At 43.5% G+C, this 14,910-nt stretch overlaps 1 protein-coding gene across 2 annotated transcripts in view; it reads left to right on the top strand.

Moving 5' to 3' along the window:
* The window catches only part of micall1a (MICAL-like 1a), a 99,164-nt gene that overhangs the window by 57,312 nt on the left and 26,942 nt on the right, over positions 1–14,910 (top strand). For both annotated transcript variants that reach the window (XM_087978399.1, XM_043680010.2), the window contains 3 exons: positions 1,132–1,198; positions 6,889–7,217; positions 9,539–9,894. In XM_087978399.1, coding sequence (XP_087834525.1) covers positions 1,132–1,198; positions 6,889–7,217; positions 9,539–9,894 — 752 coding nt within the window. The remainder of the gene's footprint in view (positions 1–1,131; positions 1,199–6,888; positions 7,218–9,538; positions 9,895–14,910) is intronic.

Genomic DNA, 14,910 nt, shown 5'->3' with positions numbered 1-14,910 from the left:
ACTGGGGAAAATTGATGCAACATTCCAAGCCTGTAATTTTGAAATTTGAGCTGAGAATCTAGACCAGAGAAATTAGCAATCTGTAATCAGTCCTCTGAAGTTCTGAGTTCATTTTACAGGTTCAGGCATGATCCTATAAAAACCAAGTCCCGCAGATGCTAGAGATCAGAATGAAAATGAAGGTGCTGGAGAAACTCAGCAAGTCTGGCAGCACTTTTGGAGAGAAGAACAGGGTTAATGTTCCAAGTTCAAAATGATTCTTCATAGAGGATAGTCTTGTCTTCGCCAATATAGGTTTCATATGTGATTTAAGAACAAAGGAAAGACTTGCATTTTTATAGTGCCTTTCATACCTTCAGGGTGTCTCAGGATGTGCTTTACAGTCAACTTAATACTTTTGAAGTGCAGTCACTCTCACAAAATGGGCGACTGAGAAACCAATTGTGCACAGCAAGATCCCACGAACAACAGATTGAGATTTGTCTTGATGTTAGCTGATAGATAAATTATTGACCAGGGTACTGGTGATAATTCCCCCTCTCCTCTTTAATATGTGCTATGGGATCTGAGGAATCAGACATTTAATGTCACTTGCCTGTGGATGCAAGAACAGAATGAGATACTATCTGTGTGGTATCTTTCACTAAAGTATGAGTTAATTTCCCTTTTTGGGATCACATACAGAAATTGCTGTAAAAACTCATAAGGTCTGACACCATCTGTGGAGATCAGAATTTACCTTTCGGGTCCAGTGACCCTTCTTCAGACCCTTCCCTTTTTGAAATGCTGTGAAAGCGCTAACTATTTAACATGTGTGATTCTATGACCCAGTTCAGATAGTAGGCGGGGAACACTTTTATAACCCCTAACCATATTCAAAACTAGACAGTAAACATAGACTGATTTTCGACGCTGTGGGGTCCACTTACAAGCCAACTCAGTGACAGTGAATCTGCGAGTCTCTGGACAGCAAACCTGAAATTTGTAACCAGTAAGACTTAATGCTGTTTAATTTTACAAAGTTAATTTGGTTGGGGAAGAATTGCCAAAGACAGTTGCATTGCTTGTCTTTGTCACTGTTTATTAACTCTCCAGCAGAAACTTCAATCATTCCTTTTCTGACTTGTTTAGGAGGAGTGACTGAGCAAACAGCACCTGTACCAAAGCCACGAGACCGTCCACAATCCCTTCCAGAGAGGTGAGTGTCTGTGCTTAGGTTGGTTAACCAAGACTTTCATCTTATATATCATAAAACCAAGAACTGTGGATCCTGGGAATCTAAAACAAAAACAGAAAAAGCTGAAAAACTCAACAGGTCAGGCAGCATCTGTGGAAAGAAAGCAGAATCAACATTTTGTATTGTAGGGTCTCTGGATTCTTTTGACTCTGCTTTCTCTCCACAGGTGCTACCAGACCTGCTGTGTTTCTCCAGCAATTTCTATTGTTTCATTTGATTGATATTGAACTTGTTAAAAAACAAAGTGCAATATTTAACTGAACTGGGCAGTGTCTCTGTCAGGGCACAGGCTGTGGACAGGGAACCAGGTTCTATTAGCAATTAATGTGACATGCTGCATAAGTTGTGTTTTTTATATTCTGGTATGTGACTGCTTGTGCTTCACATTAATCACTGAGTTCTCTTCTTGATGGCTTTGTGCACTGGATTGACGTTTTGTACAACAGACAGCCCAGGTATTTCCTGGTTCCTCAGGCTGCTTTCAGTCTCTTCTAGAACATGGGAATCGGATCAGTTTCTTTCTGAATTAGCTTCCACTCCAATCATTGCAATTTCCCTCATGGATCTTTTGAGAAATGGTGCTTACCTCGTTTTTCTGCTGCTGTTCTGGCATATTATTGAATGAGAAAGTGAGGCCTGCAGATGCTGGAGACCAGAATCGAGAGTGTGGTGCTGGAAGAGCACAGCAGGTCAGGCAGCATCCGAGGAGCAGGAGAATCGACGTTTCAAGCATAAGCCCTTCATCAGGAATTCCTAATGAAGAGCTCATGCCTGAAACGTCGATTTTCCTGCTCCTCAGATGCTGCCTGACCTGCTGTGCTTTTCTAGCACCACACTCTTGACTGTCATCGAGTAAGAGCCAAGACTGCATGTTGACAGTGTATTGGATTGAAGCAAAGGATGACATTGCCCCCCTCTTGTGTTCACAAACTCTTTCCAGTAGCTAGATACTGATCAGGAGCGGGAACATGGGCTCTTTGCTCCTATTCTTTAATCCTGCATCACCTGGAATATTCACTTCATCTAACCTGCTATCTTACCATTTGTTCCTTACTCCATGTTCACTGCCACGTCCCCCAACAGCCAGCATTCTTAACTAAGTATTTCTTTCCCTTTTGAAAGCTGGAATTCCTTCTGTACCTTCTGACCATCTAGAGCATAGGATTGCATTATTTTTAAAGTTATTCTTTCAGGGAGTGTGATTGTTATCCAGCTTTTGATTGATATTGAACTTGTTAGAAGCCAGCATTTGTTATCCATCCCTAATTGTCCTTGAGAAGGTGGTGAGCTGTCTCCTTGAGCCGTTGTAGTCCGTCATGCATCGGTGCACTCAGTGCTGTTCAGAAGGGAATTTGATGGATACCTGAAGCTAAAATCTTCATGAGTCCATGTCCATGTTTGTGCTTCACCAAGCATTCTCCTACCTAAATCTAACACCATAATCCTCTCTTCCATTCTCTCTCGTATACCTATGTAATTTCCTATTAATTCCATCTCTAACATTCACTTGAATTACTTCATGGTGACGTGTTCCACATTGTCGATAATAAAGAAGTTTCTCCTTAATTTCCAATTGGACTTTCTTGTGGTTATCTAATACTGATGGAATCTAGTCATGTTATTGCCCAGAAGTGAGAACTTTCTCCAGAAGTTCATGCGGTATTCTAAATGTGGACTAAACAAGGTTCAATGCAGTCTATCACACCTTTCCTACTTCTCAGTTCTATCCCTCTAGCATTCATATTTGGTGCTTAGTTTGTTTTTGTGGTCTTGTTAACCCCATCAACAATTGAGATCTCATGAGTGTAATTATACCAATGTTCTTTTCTCTACACCACCTAGACATGCACCTTCCTGATAATATGTGACCTCCATTTTCTTCCTATCAAAACATGCTAGCTTGCATTTATCTATTTTGGAGTTAATTTAATAACTCTCTTACATTCAACCAATTTATTTCAGGATAGACAGTTCCCTCTAAATTTGTATCATCTGCAAATTTAGATCTGACAACTTTGATTCCAGAGTCCAAGTGGTTAATGTAAATGGTGAACAGCAGATGTCTCAGCATTGATCCTTGTGGAGCACCACTTCACATCTCCTGCTGTTTTGAGTAAATACCTTTCTCACCCAATCTTATTTCACGTTAAGTGTGCTGCAGTCCATTCTGCCACATAGCCCAGACTCTAGTAGTGTATTTTTTTGTAAAGAAAAGTTCTAAAAGGAGAATGCACCTTTCAGTGGTTAACTAAAGTTAGGGAAAGTGTCAACTTTGAGGAAAAAATATAGAACAGCACAAAGATGAGGGACAGGTCAAATTATTGATCAGAATATAAAAACTAGCATAGAATGACTATAGATTAACCAAGAGGAAGAAATTAGAGTGTGAGACAAAGTTAATTAGGAATGTAAAACAGATAGCAAGAGTTTCTACCAGTATTTAAACAGGAAAGAGTAAGTAAAGTGAGTATTGGCCTCTAGAGAGAGAATGTGGAGTTAATAGTCGAGAAAGAAATGGCGTATGTAATGAATAAATATCTTGCTTCTGTCTGAGGATACAAAGAACATTACAGTGATGCCTATAAATCAGGAGATGGAAGGAAGAAAGGAACCTGGTGTAATTACAACCACAAGGGAAGTGGTACTGAGCAAACTGATGGAGCTGCAAGCTGGCAAGTCTCAGGGGCCTGATGGACTTTGCTGAACAAAGAGACCTTGGAGTGCAGGTTCATAGCTCCTTGAAAGTGGAGTTGCAGGTAGATAGGATAGTGAAGAAGGCGTTTGGTATGCTTTCCTTTATTGGTCAGAGTATTGAGTACAGGGGTTAGGAAGTCATGTTGCGGCTGTGCAGGACATTGATTAGGCCACTGTCGGAATATTGTGTGCAATTCTGTTTTCCTTCCTATCGGAAAGCTGTTGTGAAACTTGAAAGGGTTCAGAAAAGATTTACAAGGATGTTGCCAGGGTTGGAGGATTTGAGCTATAAGGAGAGGCTGAACAGGCTGGGGCTGTTTTCCCTGGAGCGTCGGAGGCTGAGGGGTGACCTTATAGAAGTTTACAAAATTATGAGGGGCATGAATAGGATAAATAGATAAAGTCTTTTCCCTGGAGTCGGGGAGTCCAGAACTAGAGGGCATAGGTTTAGGGTGAGGGGGGAAAGATATAAAAGAGACCTAAGGGGCAACTTTTTCACACCGAGGATGGTACGTGTATGGAATGAGTTGCCAGAGGAAGTGATGGAGGCTGGTACAATTGCAACATTTAAGGGGCATTTGGATGGGTATATGAATAGGAAGGGTTTGGAGGGATATGGACCGGGTGCTGGCAGGTGGGACTAGATTGGGTTGGGATATTTGGTCGGCATGGACGGGTTGGACCAAAGGGTCTGTTTCCGTGCTGTACATCTCTATGACTCTATGACCTCATCCTAAGGTCTTAAAAGTGGTTTTTAATTAAGTAGTAGATGTGTTCATACTAATTTTCCAAAGTTTCCTAAATTCAGGAAAGGTTTCATTGGACTAAAAAGTGGCAAATGTAACTCCTCTATTCAAGAAAGAAAGGAGGCAGAAAACAGGAAACTGTAAATTAGTGAGCTTGATGTCTGTCTTGGGAAAGATATGAGAATTGATCATTAAGAGATTAGAAACTGCACACTTCAAAAAAAATCAAAATAATCAGTAATGGACAGAATGGTTTTATCAAAGGGAAATCACATTTAAACAATTTGTTTGAGTTCTTTGAGGGAGTACCACACAATATGGATAAAGTGGTGCCTTTAGGAAGGATGCAAATTCATTGAAGGCATTTCATGGGAGGTTTACCAGATTGCTTGCTGGAATGAACAGGTTGTCTTGTGAGGAAAGTTGGACAATCTGGATTGTTTCCATTAGAATTTAGAAGAGTGAGGGAGATTTGAAGTGTTCTAAGACTCTTGACAAAATGAACTTAAATAAGATGGCTCCTCTTGTGGGTCAGTCCAGAACGAGGGGTCACTTTTAAAATTAAGGGTCACCCTTTCAAGACAGAAATGAGATTTTTGTGCAGCTTTGGAACACCCCAGCTCAGAAGGCAGTAGAGGGAGGATCATAGACTACTTTTAAGGCAGAGATGGATGGATTCTTGTTAGGCAGGGAAATCGAGGAGTATTGGAGATAAATGTGAATGTGGAATTTGAACACAAACAGAAAGTTTGATCTTATTGAATGATGGAGCAGGCTCGAGGGGCAAATATTCTACTACTACTTCTGTTTTGTAATTTTGTAAAATAACTCAATAAGTTCGGGAAAGCATGAACTTCCCTTTTGTAATCCATGCTGTATTTTCTATATCTGGATGTTTTTCTGTTATATCTTTGAGTAAAGATCCATTTGTCCTTCCTACCACCAGTGTTCATCATAGTCTACAGGTCCAATGCCTTTTTTGATGATAAGAACCATGTTCCCCAATCCCCTCACTATTCTCTTCCTGTCTGTCATCACACTTGCGTTGCCATTTATTCTTTCTTACAACATAGAACATAGAACAATACAGCACAGAACAGGCCCTTCGGCCCACGATGTTGTGCCGAACATTTGTCCTAGCTTAAGCACCCATCGATGTACCTATCCAATTGCCGCTTAAAGGTCACCAAAGATTCTGACTCTACCACTCCCACATAAGTACACACAGATACAATCCACCCCAACTGGTGTGTGTTTTCATTCAAGCCTGCAGAGCATTCCAGGTCTTGAAGCTGTAGATCTTTTGACTGCTTTTGGGATGAGGGAAGAAATGATTTTGCAGAGGAAATATGAGTGCCCTATCACACCTCTCACTTGATCAGTCATTGGGCTATGATTTCAGGCTAAAATATGAATGAGGGAGGAACAGAATCATCCCTCAGCAAAATATGTTTTGCTGCCTCTTCCCTGCCCTCTGAATGTCCCACTGCTAGGTCCAGAATCGGAAGGGCCTTTCTTCCATTTCACGTCTCAACTGGAGGAAGTATATACAGTAATTGAGATTGGACTTGAAGCTGTCAATGTTTTCAGAGGCTGCTGGATGCTGAGCTGCACAGGAGCAGAAGCTGTGTTGCTTCAGCGTGTTAAATGCAATGATCTTTCTTTTTTTGAAAGTAATGTCTGGTGATCTTGCAGCAAGTTTGTTGGTGACCAGACATTTATGCCTTTGACCAGTTGGTTTGGATAATATCCAGTGCCTCTCAAGTCACCAGTAATCAACTCAGGTTCTTGTTTATTAAGGTTTACTGTTTCAAAGTCTGCAATGGCAATACAAAGCCCAGGTATGGCAAAGAAATGCAGCCATCATCTCAAAAACATGATCAAATTGAAAATCATGGCACATTTGTGTTCCATAAAATCATTCCCTAAAGCCAAAACTTCAATATTGTATTTACATACCTTGTTTGAAAATGGATATTAATTTTAAAGTGAAAAATGCCATACAAAGTAATATTACTACTTACAGACTGAAGCATTTGAATGTTTAGCATGACTACATTAATTTTCTTGTCTGTTGAGTCCTGATCAAGCCTGTTTCCGCCATCCCGGAATTTGAATTCAATTAAGTAAAATTTCTGCAGTAATGTCTTTTGAAGGAAATATGGCAATTTTGTTGCCACGGTTTTCTGATTGTTTAATTGTTTCAAACAGGAAAGACGAAGACATCAAATCTAAAGGCCATCCTTGGATGGCATTGGTGAATTCCGAAGTGAAGAGAAGACCCGCACCCCCTCGGCCCGGAGCACCCACCAACCCCAGCAGCACTCAGCAAGGCACCACAGAATCTGTTCCCCTAAATCCATTTGAAGTGGAGGAGGAGGAGGAGGAGGAAACAAACAATGTGTCTGAGAAAGTGCAGAGTGCAGCCCCCATGGAAACCACTCCCAAATCAAACCACCCATGGTATGGTATTCAGCCAGCCAACAGTCCCAGGAGTAAGAAGCGGCCTGCACCCCCACTGCCAAATGCATCCCCTTCAGGTGAGCTGGATACTGAGTTCCTATGCTCTCGGCTTGCTGTGAGGTCACGTTGGATATATGTAGGATGTTTAGGATGGATTGTGTTCCTAACAAGATACATTTTGCATATAGGGATATCTAGAGCGGTGGTGGTACTCAGTGACGGAGGGCTTGAAGAACCCCCCAACCTGAAGTCCTGTACTATTGTAAAATGACTTTTCTCTTCCAAATTTTCAGTTTTGGATGCTCAGCATTGCCAGTCTAATGAATAGGGAGAGGGAGCTGGTGCTGCAGCTTGTGGATAATGTGTAAAACACACAAGCAGCAAGATACTATATAAAGTAACCTTCTCCTTACAGTCTCTGTCGGATGAGCTCGGGTTAGCTGCCTATGAGGCCCTGTAATGCATTTTGGGTCCTGGTAATGTCACTGCTCTCAGGTTCAAGTTAAACCTCTGCTTTTTCCTACCTGTCCGCAACATGCACCTAGACCTGTCCTTTCCATTGTTTGGAGCTCGAATCTGTCCCAGGCTTCATGACTGATCAGCTATTGTTAAGGTAAATGTGTATGTAATCTTTACAGATACAGGATAGGATTTTTTTTAAAATTACAAACACAAGGGAAGTGGTACTGAGAAAACTGATGGAGCTGCAAGCTGGCAGGTCTCAGGGGCCTGATGGACTTCATCCTAAATTCTTAAAAGAATTTGCCCCAGTATACCCATAATCTGTTTTCAGCAGAATTATGCATATTAATATCTACTTAATTGTTCACATTGACCTGAAGAGAGATTACTGTTCTCAGCCAGTTTAAAAACCCAGTAACTCAGGGCAATATGAAACATAGTCTGATGCAGCATGTTATGAATGGAATGACGCTGGAGGCATATTCCTTAGTAACTTTCACAAGAGAATTGAATAAATATGCAGATGGAAATAGTTCACAGGGCTATGGTGAAAGGGCAGCATGAATTCATTTGCTAGCTGTGCCCTAGAATTTGTCATATGGCGTCCTTCTGTGCAGCACCATTCTCTGTTTCACATCATTCACAAATATTTAAAGTAACGGGGTCAGACCAGGTTCCTGTGGTGCTCTTTCTCCAATTAGATTATTTCCCCTGTTTCTATTTCTCTGTTTTCATTGCCGAGCCAGTTCTGAGTCCATAATGCAAGTTGCCATCTATGCTGGGGGCTTAACCTTCCCTGCCTCACACAAACTTTGATACATTTTGAAAATCTAAATAAATTCTCAACAGGTCACTTAGCCTTCATCTAATTGCCAGGAAGATCTGGCCAGTGTTATTGCTGTAGTGACATTACTCCCAGTAATAGTGGTGCCTTTGCTTTTCAGTCATAGGCAGTGTGTTACTGGTTAAATTGGGTGTGCCTGTACAGCTTAATTTTTTTAAAAAAGTTATTTATGGGCTGTGACACTGCTGGCAAGACCAGTATGTATTGTCCATTACTAATGCAGAAGTTCATGGTGTTGTCTTGAGCCACTCCAAGCAATGGGATGTTAGGTATACCACAATGCTGTCAGAATATTAGAACATAAGAACAAGGAGCAGGAGGAGGCAATTCAGCCCCCCAGGCTTGTTCCGCCATTTTGTACAAGCTTGGCTGATCTCATCACAGCCACAGCTCCACTTCACTGCCTGCTCTCCAACTACCAATATAAAAAATCCTGTCTATCTCATCAAATTTATTCAATGTCGACCACACCCTGGAGGAGTGAATTCCACTGACTCAAACTCTTTTGAGAGAAACAATTCCTCCTCTGTTTTAAATCTGCTACCCTTACTCTAAAAGTATGGCCACTCGTTCTAGATTGCCCCACAAGGGGAAACATCTGTCTAGGGTCATCTGCTCCACATGGAGGGAGTTCCAGAATGTTAACAGTCTCTAATAACATGAATCATAATTGCAAGTGAAATCACAGCTGGATTTTAGAATAAGATCTTTTCCAATTATTTGCTTGATTTGTAAATATTACAGACAAATGTGTCAAAAATATTGGAACCACAGTGTCTGACTCTTATAATGTTCTGATGTTCCCTACAGGATGTAGATGGGGTCCATTTCATTCCTTGATGTTGTCAGGGTTGCATTGTAAAAAGGAAATAAACTTTGCTACAAATGCCTTCTGTATCTTGTTTAGTGTATATAGATTATGTACACTGTGAAAGACAATTGAATTGCTCTGTTCTGTCCAACACTAAGTTTTATCAGCAGCTTGTGTTTATTACAATCACTTTAGTGAAATGAGTACACCATCGATTTGTAGTTTTCTATTTCATTCCTGCATTTTGAAGACTAGAATTCAGAGTTATTCCTCTTTTTCAGCCTCTCGTTCACTCCAGTTTCAGACCCACAGTTCTTCAGTCTCTGAAACAGGCCCATCCCCTTCCCTCAGCATGGAGAGTATTTCTGGGAATTCAGCAAAGTCTACTCCAGAACTGCACAGGAAATGGGAAGCTGAGGCGGCTGACAATAGTCCTGCCGTAGTCAGGAGTTCAGCCACGTCCAACGGGAGTCCAGGAGCCAGTGAGAATGCCCTGTTGAATGCTGAGAGTCCGACACCCTCCGGTCATCACCGGCCTCCACCAAAGCCTCCAGTCAGCTGTAGCCCTAGGTTATCCACTCATCCATCCCCTGAAACAAATAGGGTACAACACTGCAGCCCTGACCTCCAGCCAAAGGTAGGTTATAATGGTGTTGCGTAACTGCGTGGATACAATGCATATCCTTCTATAAGGACAGGAGATTACCTCTTGGAGGAGAGTATACTAGCTGATTATATGTGAGGCAGCTATCATTCACAGATTATTTATTTACAGATTACTCACTGGGACCACAGTGCTAATCCTGAGGGAGGCATGGGAGGAGGATAGTATTCATGTGTTCTACCCACCAATCTGAGAACTCCCCTTTATCTCCCCTTGCGTCTGCCTGCAATTTATCCACCTTTGTTTTAGCTTGTTGCCTATTGTGAACTCTTGCCCAAGCAGCTTACAAGGATAAACGCTTCAATCGCTGCAAAAAAATCGAGAAAAATTGCAGACTCTGGGAAATCAGAAACAAAAACAAATGGCTGGAAAAACTCAGCAGGTCTGGCAGCATCTGTGGAGAGAAGGTCACTGAACTCAAAATATAACTTTAGTCAAAGCAGTGCTCCAAGTCTCAGTTTTAGGAACTATCCTCAGTATCCCACAACCTGTTCCTGCATTATCTGCATCTTGCATGTGCAAGTTAGATAAATAAAGAAGTAGTTTTAATTAAAACTAAAATAAAATCTTGCAGATGCTGAAAAGGTGAAGTACAGTTGGGAAGTGGTAAAATCCTCAGGTCTGGTGGTATCTCTGGAGAGGAAATGTTAACATTTCAAGGGCTGAATATAACCCTACTTCAGTAATTAAGATTGTTTTAACTGCATAAATTCATCTCTGTTCCACTGCCTAACACAGCTTAATTTCTTTCGTGATCAAAATGTTGTGTTAGATTTAACATTTGACAAGTATTGGTTGTCATTCACAGACACAAATTTAAAACTTCTTCTGCCCTTTTGTGTGTCAAATTGTTTCCTAATAAGCTTGACTGCAGGCTGTTCCCCTAGCTCTGCAGAACAGTTTCGGTATGCATTCTTCTTAATACCTTGAAAACTTTGCTCAAAACACAGAAGATCAAGGTGATCCTTGTTTGTAATTTCAATCAGAATCTAAGTATCATTCAGATAACTGTCTCTAAGGCCAATGTATGCTTCCTAAACTGTAATGTCCAGGACTACTCAATATACTCCTGATACGACCAAATCAGAGCTTTGTAAAACTGAAGCATGACTTCTGCAACCTCCTTCCAGTCCTGTTGATGTAAAGGCCAAGATTCATCTGCCTTTTTGGTTATTTTCTGTCCCTGTTTTATAAGATTTTAATGATCTAAGTACATAAAACTTCTCAATTTCCCTTTTGACATTCTCCTTTTTGTTGAGTGGATGGTGTCCCATTTGTCTACACTGCAATCCATTTGCTACAATTTTGACGGTTCATATCTCTTGTCAGTTTGAAAATTATAGTCTATCTTTCTGTCAGTGGCATATATCCCATTGTCTATGCTGTTGTATATATGGTAAATAATTAAGGTTCCAACATGGCTCTGTATAAGACATAATCAGTGACATCCGGTCAGTCGGAGTATCCGCCCATATTCCCCCATCCTGCTTCCAGCCTCTCAGCCAATTATTAGATTCAGATGGGAAAGGCCCTCCAGATCATTGATCTGCACCCATAGCACTACGACTAAAGGCACACTAATCCCACCTTCCTGCACTTGTCCCATACCCTTAAATGTTATGATATTTGAAGTGCTCATCCAAATGTTTTTTAAAGGTTGTAAGATTCCCAGGAAGCACATTCCAGATTCCCACCACCTGCTGAGTGAAAAAGCTTTATTTCCAAATCCCCTGCTCCTTACTCTAAAACTATGCCCCCTTTCGATTGACCCCTCAACCAAGGGGCATAGCTGCCCTCTATTCACCCTGTCTATATCTTATACACTCTCAATCATGTTCCCTTAAGTCTTCTCTGCTCTACAGAAAACAATCCAAGCCTATCTTGTCTCCCCTTGTAGCTCAAATTCTCATCCCAGGCAAAATCCTGGTGAACCTCCTCTGTACACTCTTTAGTGTTATCACATCCTTCCAGTAATGTGGTAACTAGAACTGCAAACAGTACTCCCACTGGGCATAACCAACGCTCTGTACAACTCTAACGTTACCTCCTTGCTCTTCTACTCCATGCCAAGACAGACAAAAGCACATGCCCCATATGCCACCTTAACAGCTTGTTCATGTATTCTACAGACTTCAGGGATTTACCCCAATAACCCTTTGTTCTTCCAAGCTACCGTTGTCCTTCCATTCATTAAATACTTCCGAATCTTGTTTCTTCTTTCAAAGTGCATCACCTTGCACTTACCAGGTTTACCATCTGCCTGGTCTGCCCAACTGACCCACCCATTTATATCTTCCTGTATCCTACAGCCATCTTTGCCATTCACCAATCTTTGTGTCATCTGCAAATTTGCTTAACATTCCCCTCCCATTTATAAATAAATCATTTCTTAATACAGGTATAACAAACAATCAGGGTCCCAGTACTGATCCTTGTGGTATACTGCTGGACACCAGTCTCCAGTCACTCAAGCAACTTGCTACCACTCCTTTGTGTCCTATTACTAAGACAGTTTCTAATTTATCTTGCTAAGTTTCCCTCAATTCCATGGGCTTTAACCTTCCCCCAGACTCCCATGTGGATCCTTGTCAAAAGTTTTGCTAAAATCCATTTAAACTGCATCAACTGAACTTCCGTCTTCCACACACTTGATCACGTTTTCAAAAAAATCTCAACAGATTTGTTAGGCAAGACTTCCCTCTGCCAAAGCTCTGCTGATTATCCCTAGTTGACCCACTCCTTTCCAAGTGGATATTAATTCTCTTCTTCAGAATTTTCTCCAATAGTTTCTGTATCACTGACGTGAGACTCTGTGGTCTGTAATTTCCTGGTTCATCTCTGTCACTCTTCTTAAAAAGTGACGTTTGTGAACTGTCTTCATATTTGCTCCTCTATTTATCGCTGAGTCTTTGGAGGTCAATAGTAAAGTAGCTGCCCCCTTAACATTGCTAAGTTCTACCACAAAGCCTCGTTTGAGGACTTTTTCAAGATATCATCTCTCCTTACTGCAGTAATATTGACTCCTTAGTTAATAGTGCTACACCACCATCCTTTTAACACCACTTCTGTCTCACTTGAATATTCTGTAGCCTGGAATGTTAAACTGCCAGTCCAGCCATTGCCTCAGACATGCATCTGTGATGGTAATAATACCATACTTCTATGTATCAATCCACGCCTTTAACTCATCAGTCTAAGCTATTACACTCGTAGCATTAAAGACCGTCGAGCCTTGCCTTACTCTCTCGACACTCAACAAAGCCGTGGCTTGCTTCCTTTGCTGTAGCATGATGTGTCTCTGTTTCACCGATATTCTGTGTCCCCTTCCCCTGCCAGACTAGTTTAAACTCCTCCCAACAGCAATGGCAAATCTGCCTGCGAGGATGTTGGCCTCAGTGTGGTTCAGGTGCAGACTGTCCCATTTGTACATGTCCCACCTTCCCCAGAAATGGTCCCTGTGATCCAGGAATCTAAACCTCTGCCTCTTGTACCAACTCATGAGCCACACCTCCTATTTTCCTATTCCTGAACTCGCTAGAACGTGGCACTGCGAGTAATCCAGAGATTACAACCGTTGAAGTCCTGCTTTTTAATCTACTGCCAATGTTTGAATGGAGGAAAGAAGGGAATCAGAGTGATCTTGGGAATGTATTCCAGGCTTCAGTTGTGGTGTAGAAATCAGTACAGGTGTAATTAAAATCAATGAAACTTAAGAGGTCAGGAATCAATTTGTGCAAACATCTCAGAAGACTGAGCAGGGATTTGGGAGATGCATAGTTAGGTGGGGAATCTGGACTAGACGGGACTGCAGAGTCCGAGAGGGTCGTGGAGGGGGCCGCAGAGTCCGAGAGGATCGTGGAGGGGGCCGCAGAGTCCGAGAGGGTCGTGGAGGGGGCTGCAGAGTCCGAGAGGGTCGTGGAGGGGGCTGCAGAGTTGGAGAGGGTCGTGGAGGGGGCCGCAGAGTCGGGGAGGGTCGTGGAGGGGGCCGCAGAGTCCGAGAGGGTCGTGGAGGGGACTGTAGAGTCCAGGAGGGTCGTGGAGGGGGCCGCAGAGTCCGAGAGGGTCGTGGAGGGGACTGCAGAGTCGGGGAGGGTCGTGGAGGGGACTGCAGAGTCCAAGAGGGTCGTAGAGGGGGCCGCAGAGTCCAGGAGGGTCGTGGAGGGGACTGCAGAGTCCGAGAGGGTCATGGAGGGGGCCGCAGAGTCCGAGAGGGTCATGGAGGGGGCCGCAGAGTCCGAGAGGGTCATGGAGGGGGCCGCAGAGTCCGAGAGGGTCATGGAGGGGGCCGCAGAGTCCAGGAGGATCGTGGGAGGGACTGCAGAGTCCGAGAGGGTCGTGGAGGGGACTGCAGAGTCTGAGAGGGTCGTGGAGGGGACTGCAGAGTCTGAGAGGGTCGTGGAGGGGACTGCAGAGTCCGAGAGGGTTGTGGAGGGACTGCAGAGTCTGAGAGGGTCGTGGACTGGAGGGGGCTGCAGAGTCCGAGAGGGTCGTGGAGGGGGCCGCAGAGTCCAAGAGGCTCGTGGACTGGAGGGGCCTGCAGAGTCGGGGAGGGTGGTGGACTGGTGGGGACTGCAGAGTCCAAGAGGCTCGTGGACTGGAGGGGCCTGCAGAGTCGGGGAGGGTGGTGGACTGGTGGGGACTGCAGAGTCCAAGAGGCTCGTGGACTGGAGGGGCCTGCAGAGTCGGGGAGGGTCGTGGACTGGAGGGGACTGCAGAGTCGGGGAGGGTCGTGGACTGGTGGGGACTGCAGAGTCGGGGAGGGTCGTGGACTGGAGGGGACTGCAGAGTCCGAGAGGCTCGTGGAGGGGGCCGCAGAGTCCAAGAGGGTCATGGACTGGAGGGGGCTGCAGAGTTGGAGAGGGTCGTGGAGGGGGCCGCAGAGTCTGAGAGGGTCGTGGACTGGAGGGGGCTGCAGAGTTGGAGAGGGTCGTGGAGGGGGCCGCAGAGTCCGAGAGGGTCGTGGAGGGGACTGCAGAGTCTGGGAGGGTC

The sequence above is a fragment of the Chiloscyllium plagiosum genome, unplaced genomic scaffold (assembly GCF_037043375.1).
Source record: "Chiloscyllium plagiosum isolate Xiang-an unplaced genomic scaffold, Cpla_swu_hap1 HiC_scaffold_33, whole genome shotgun sequence".
Taxonomy (NCBI): domain Eukaryota; kingdom Metazoa; phylum Chordata; class Chondrichthyes; order Orectolobiformes; family Hemiscylliidae; genus Chiloscyllium; species Chiloscyllium plagiosum.
This window is presented reverse-complemented; position numbering and strand designations above follow the sequence as displayed.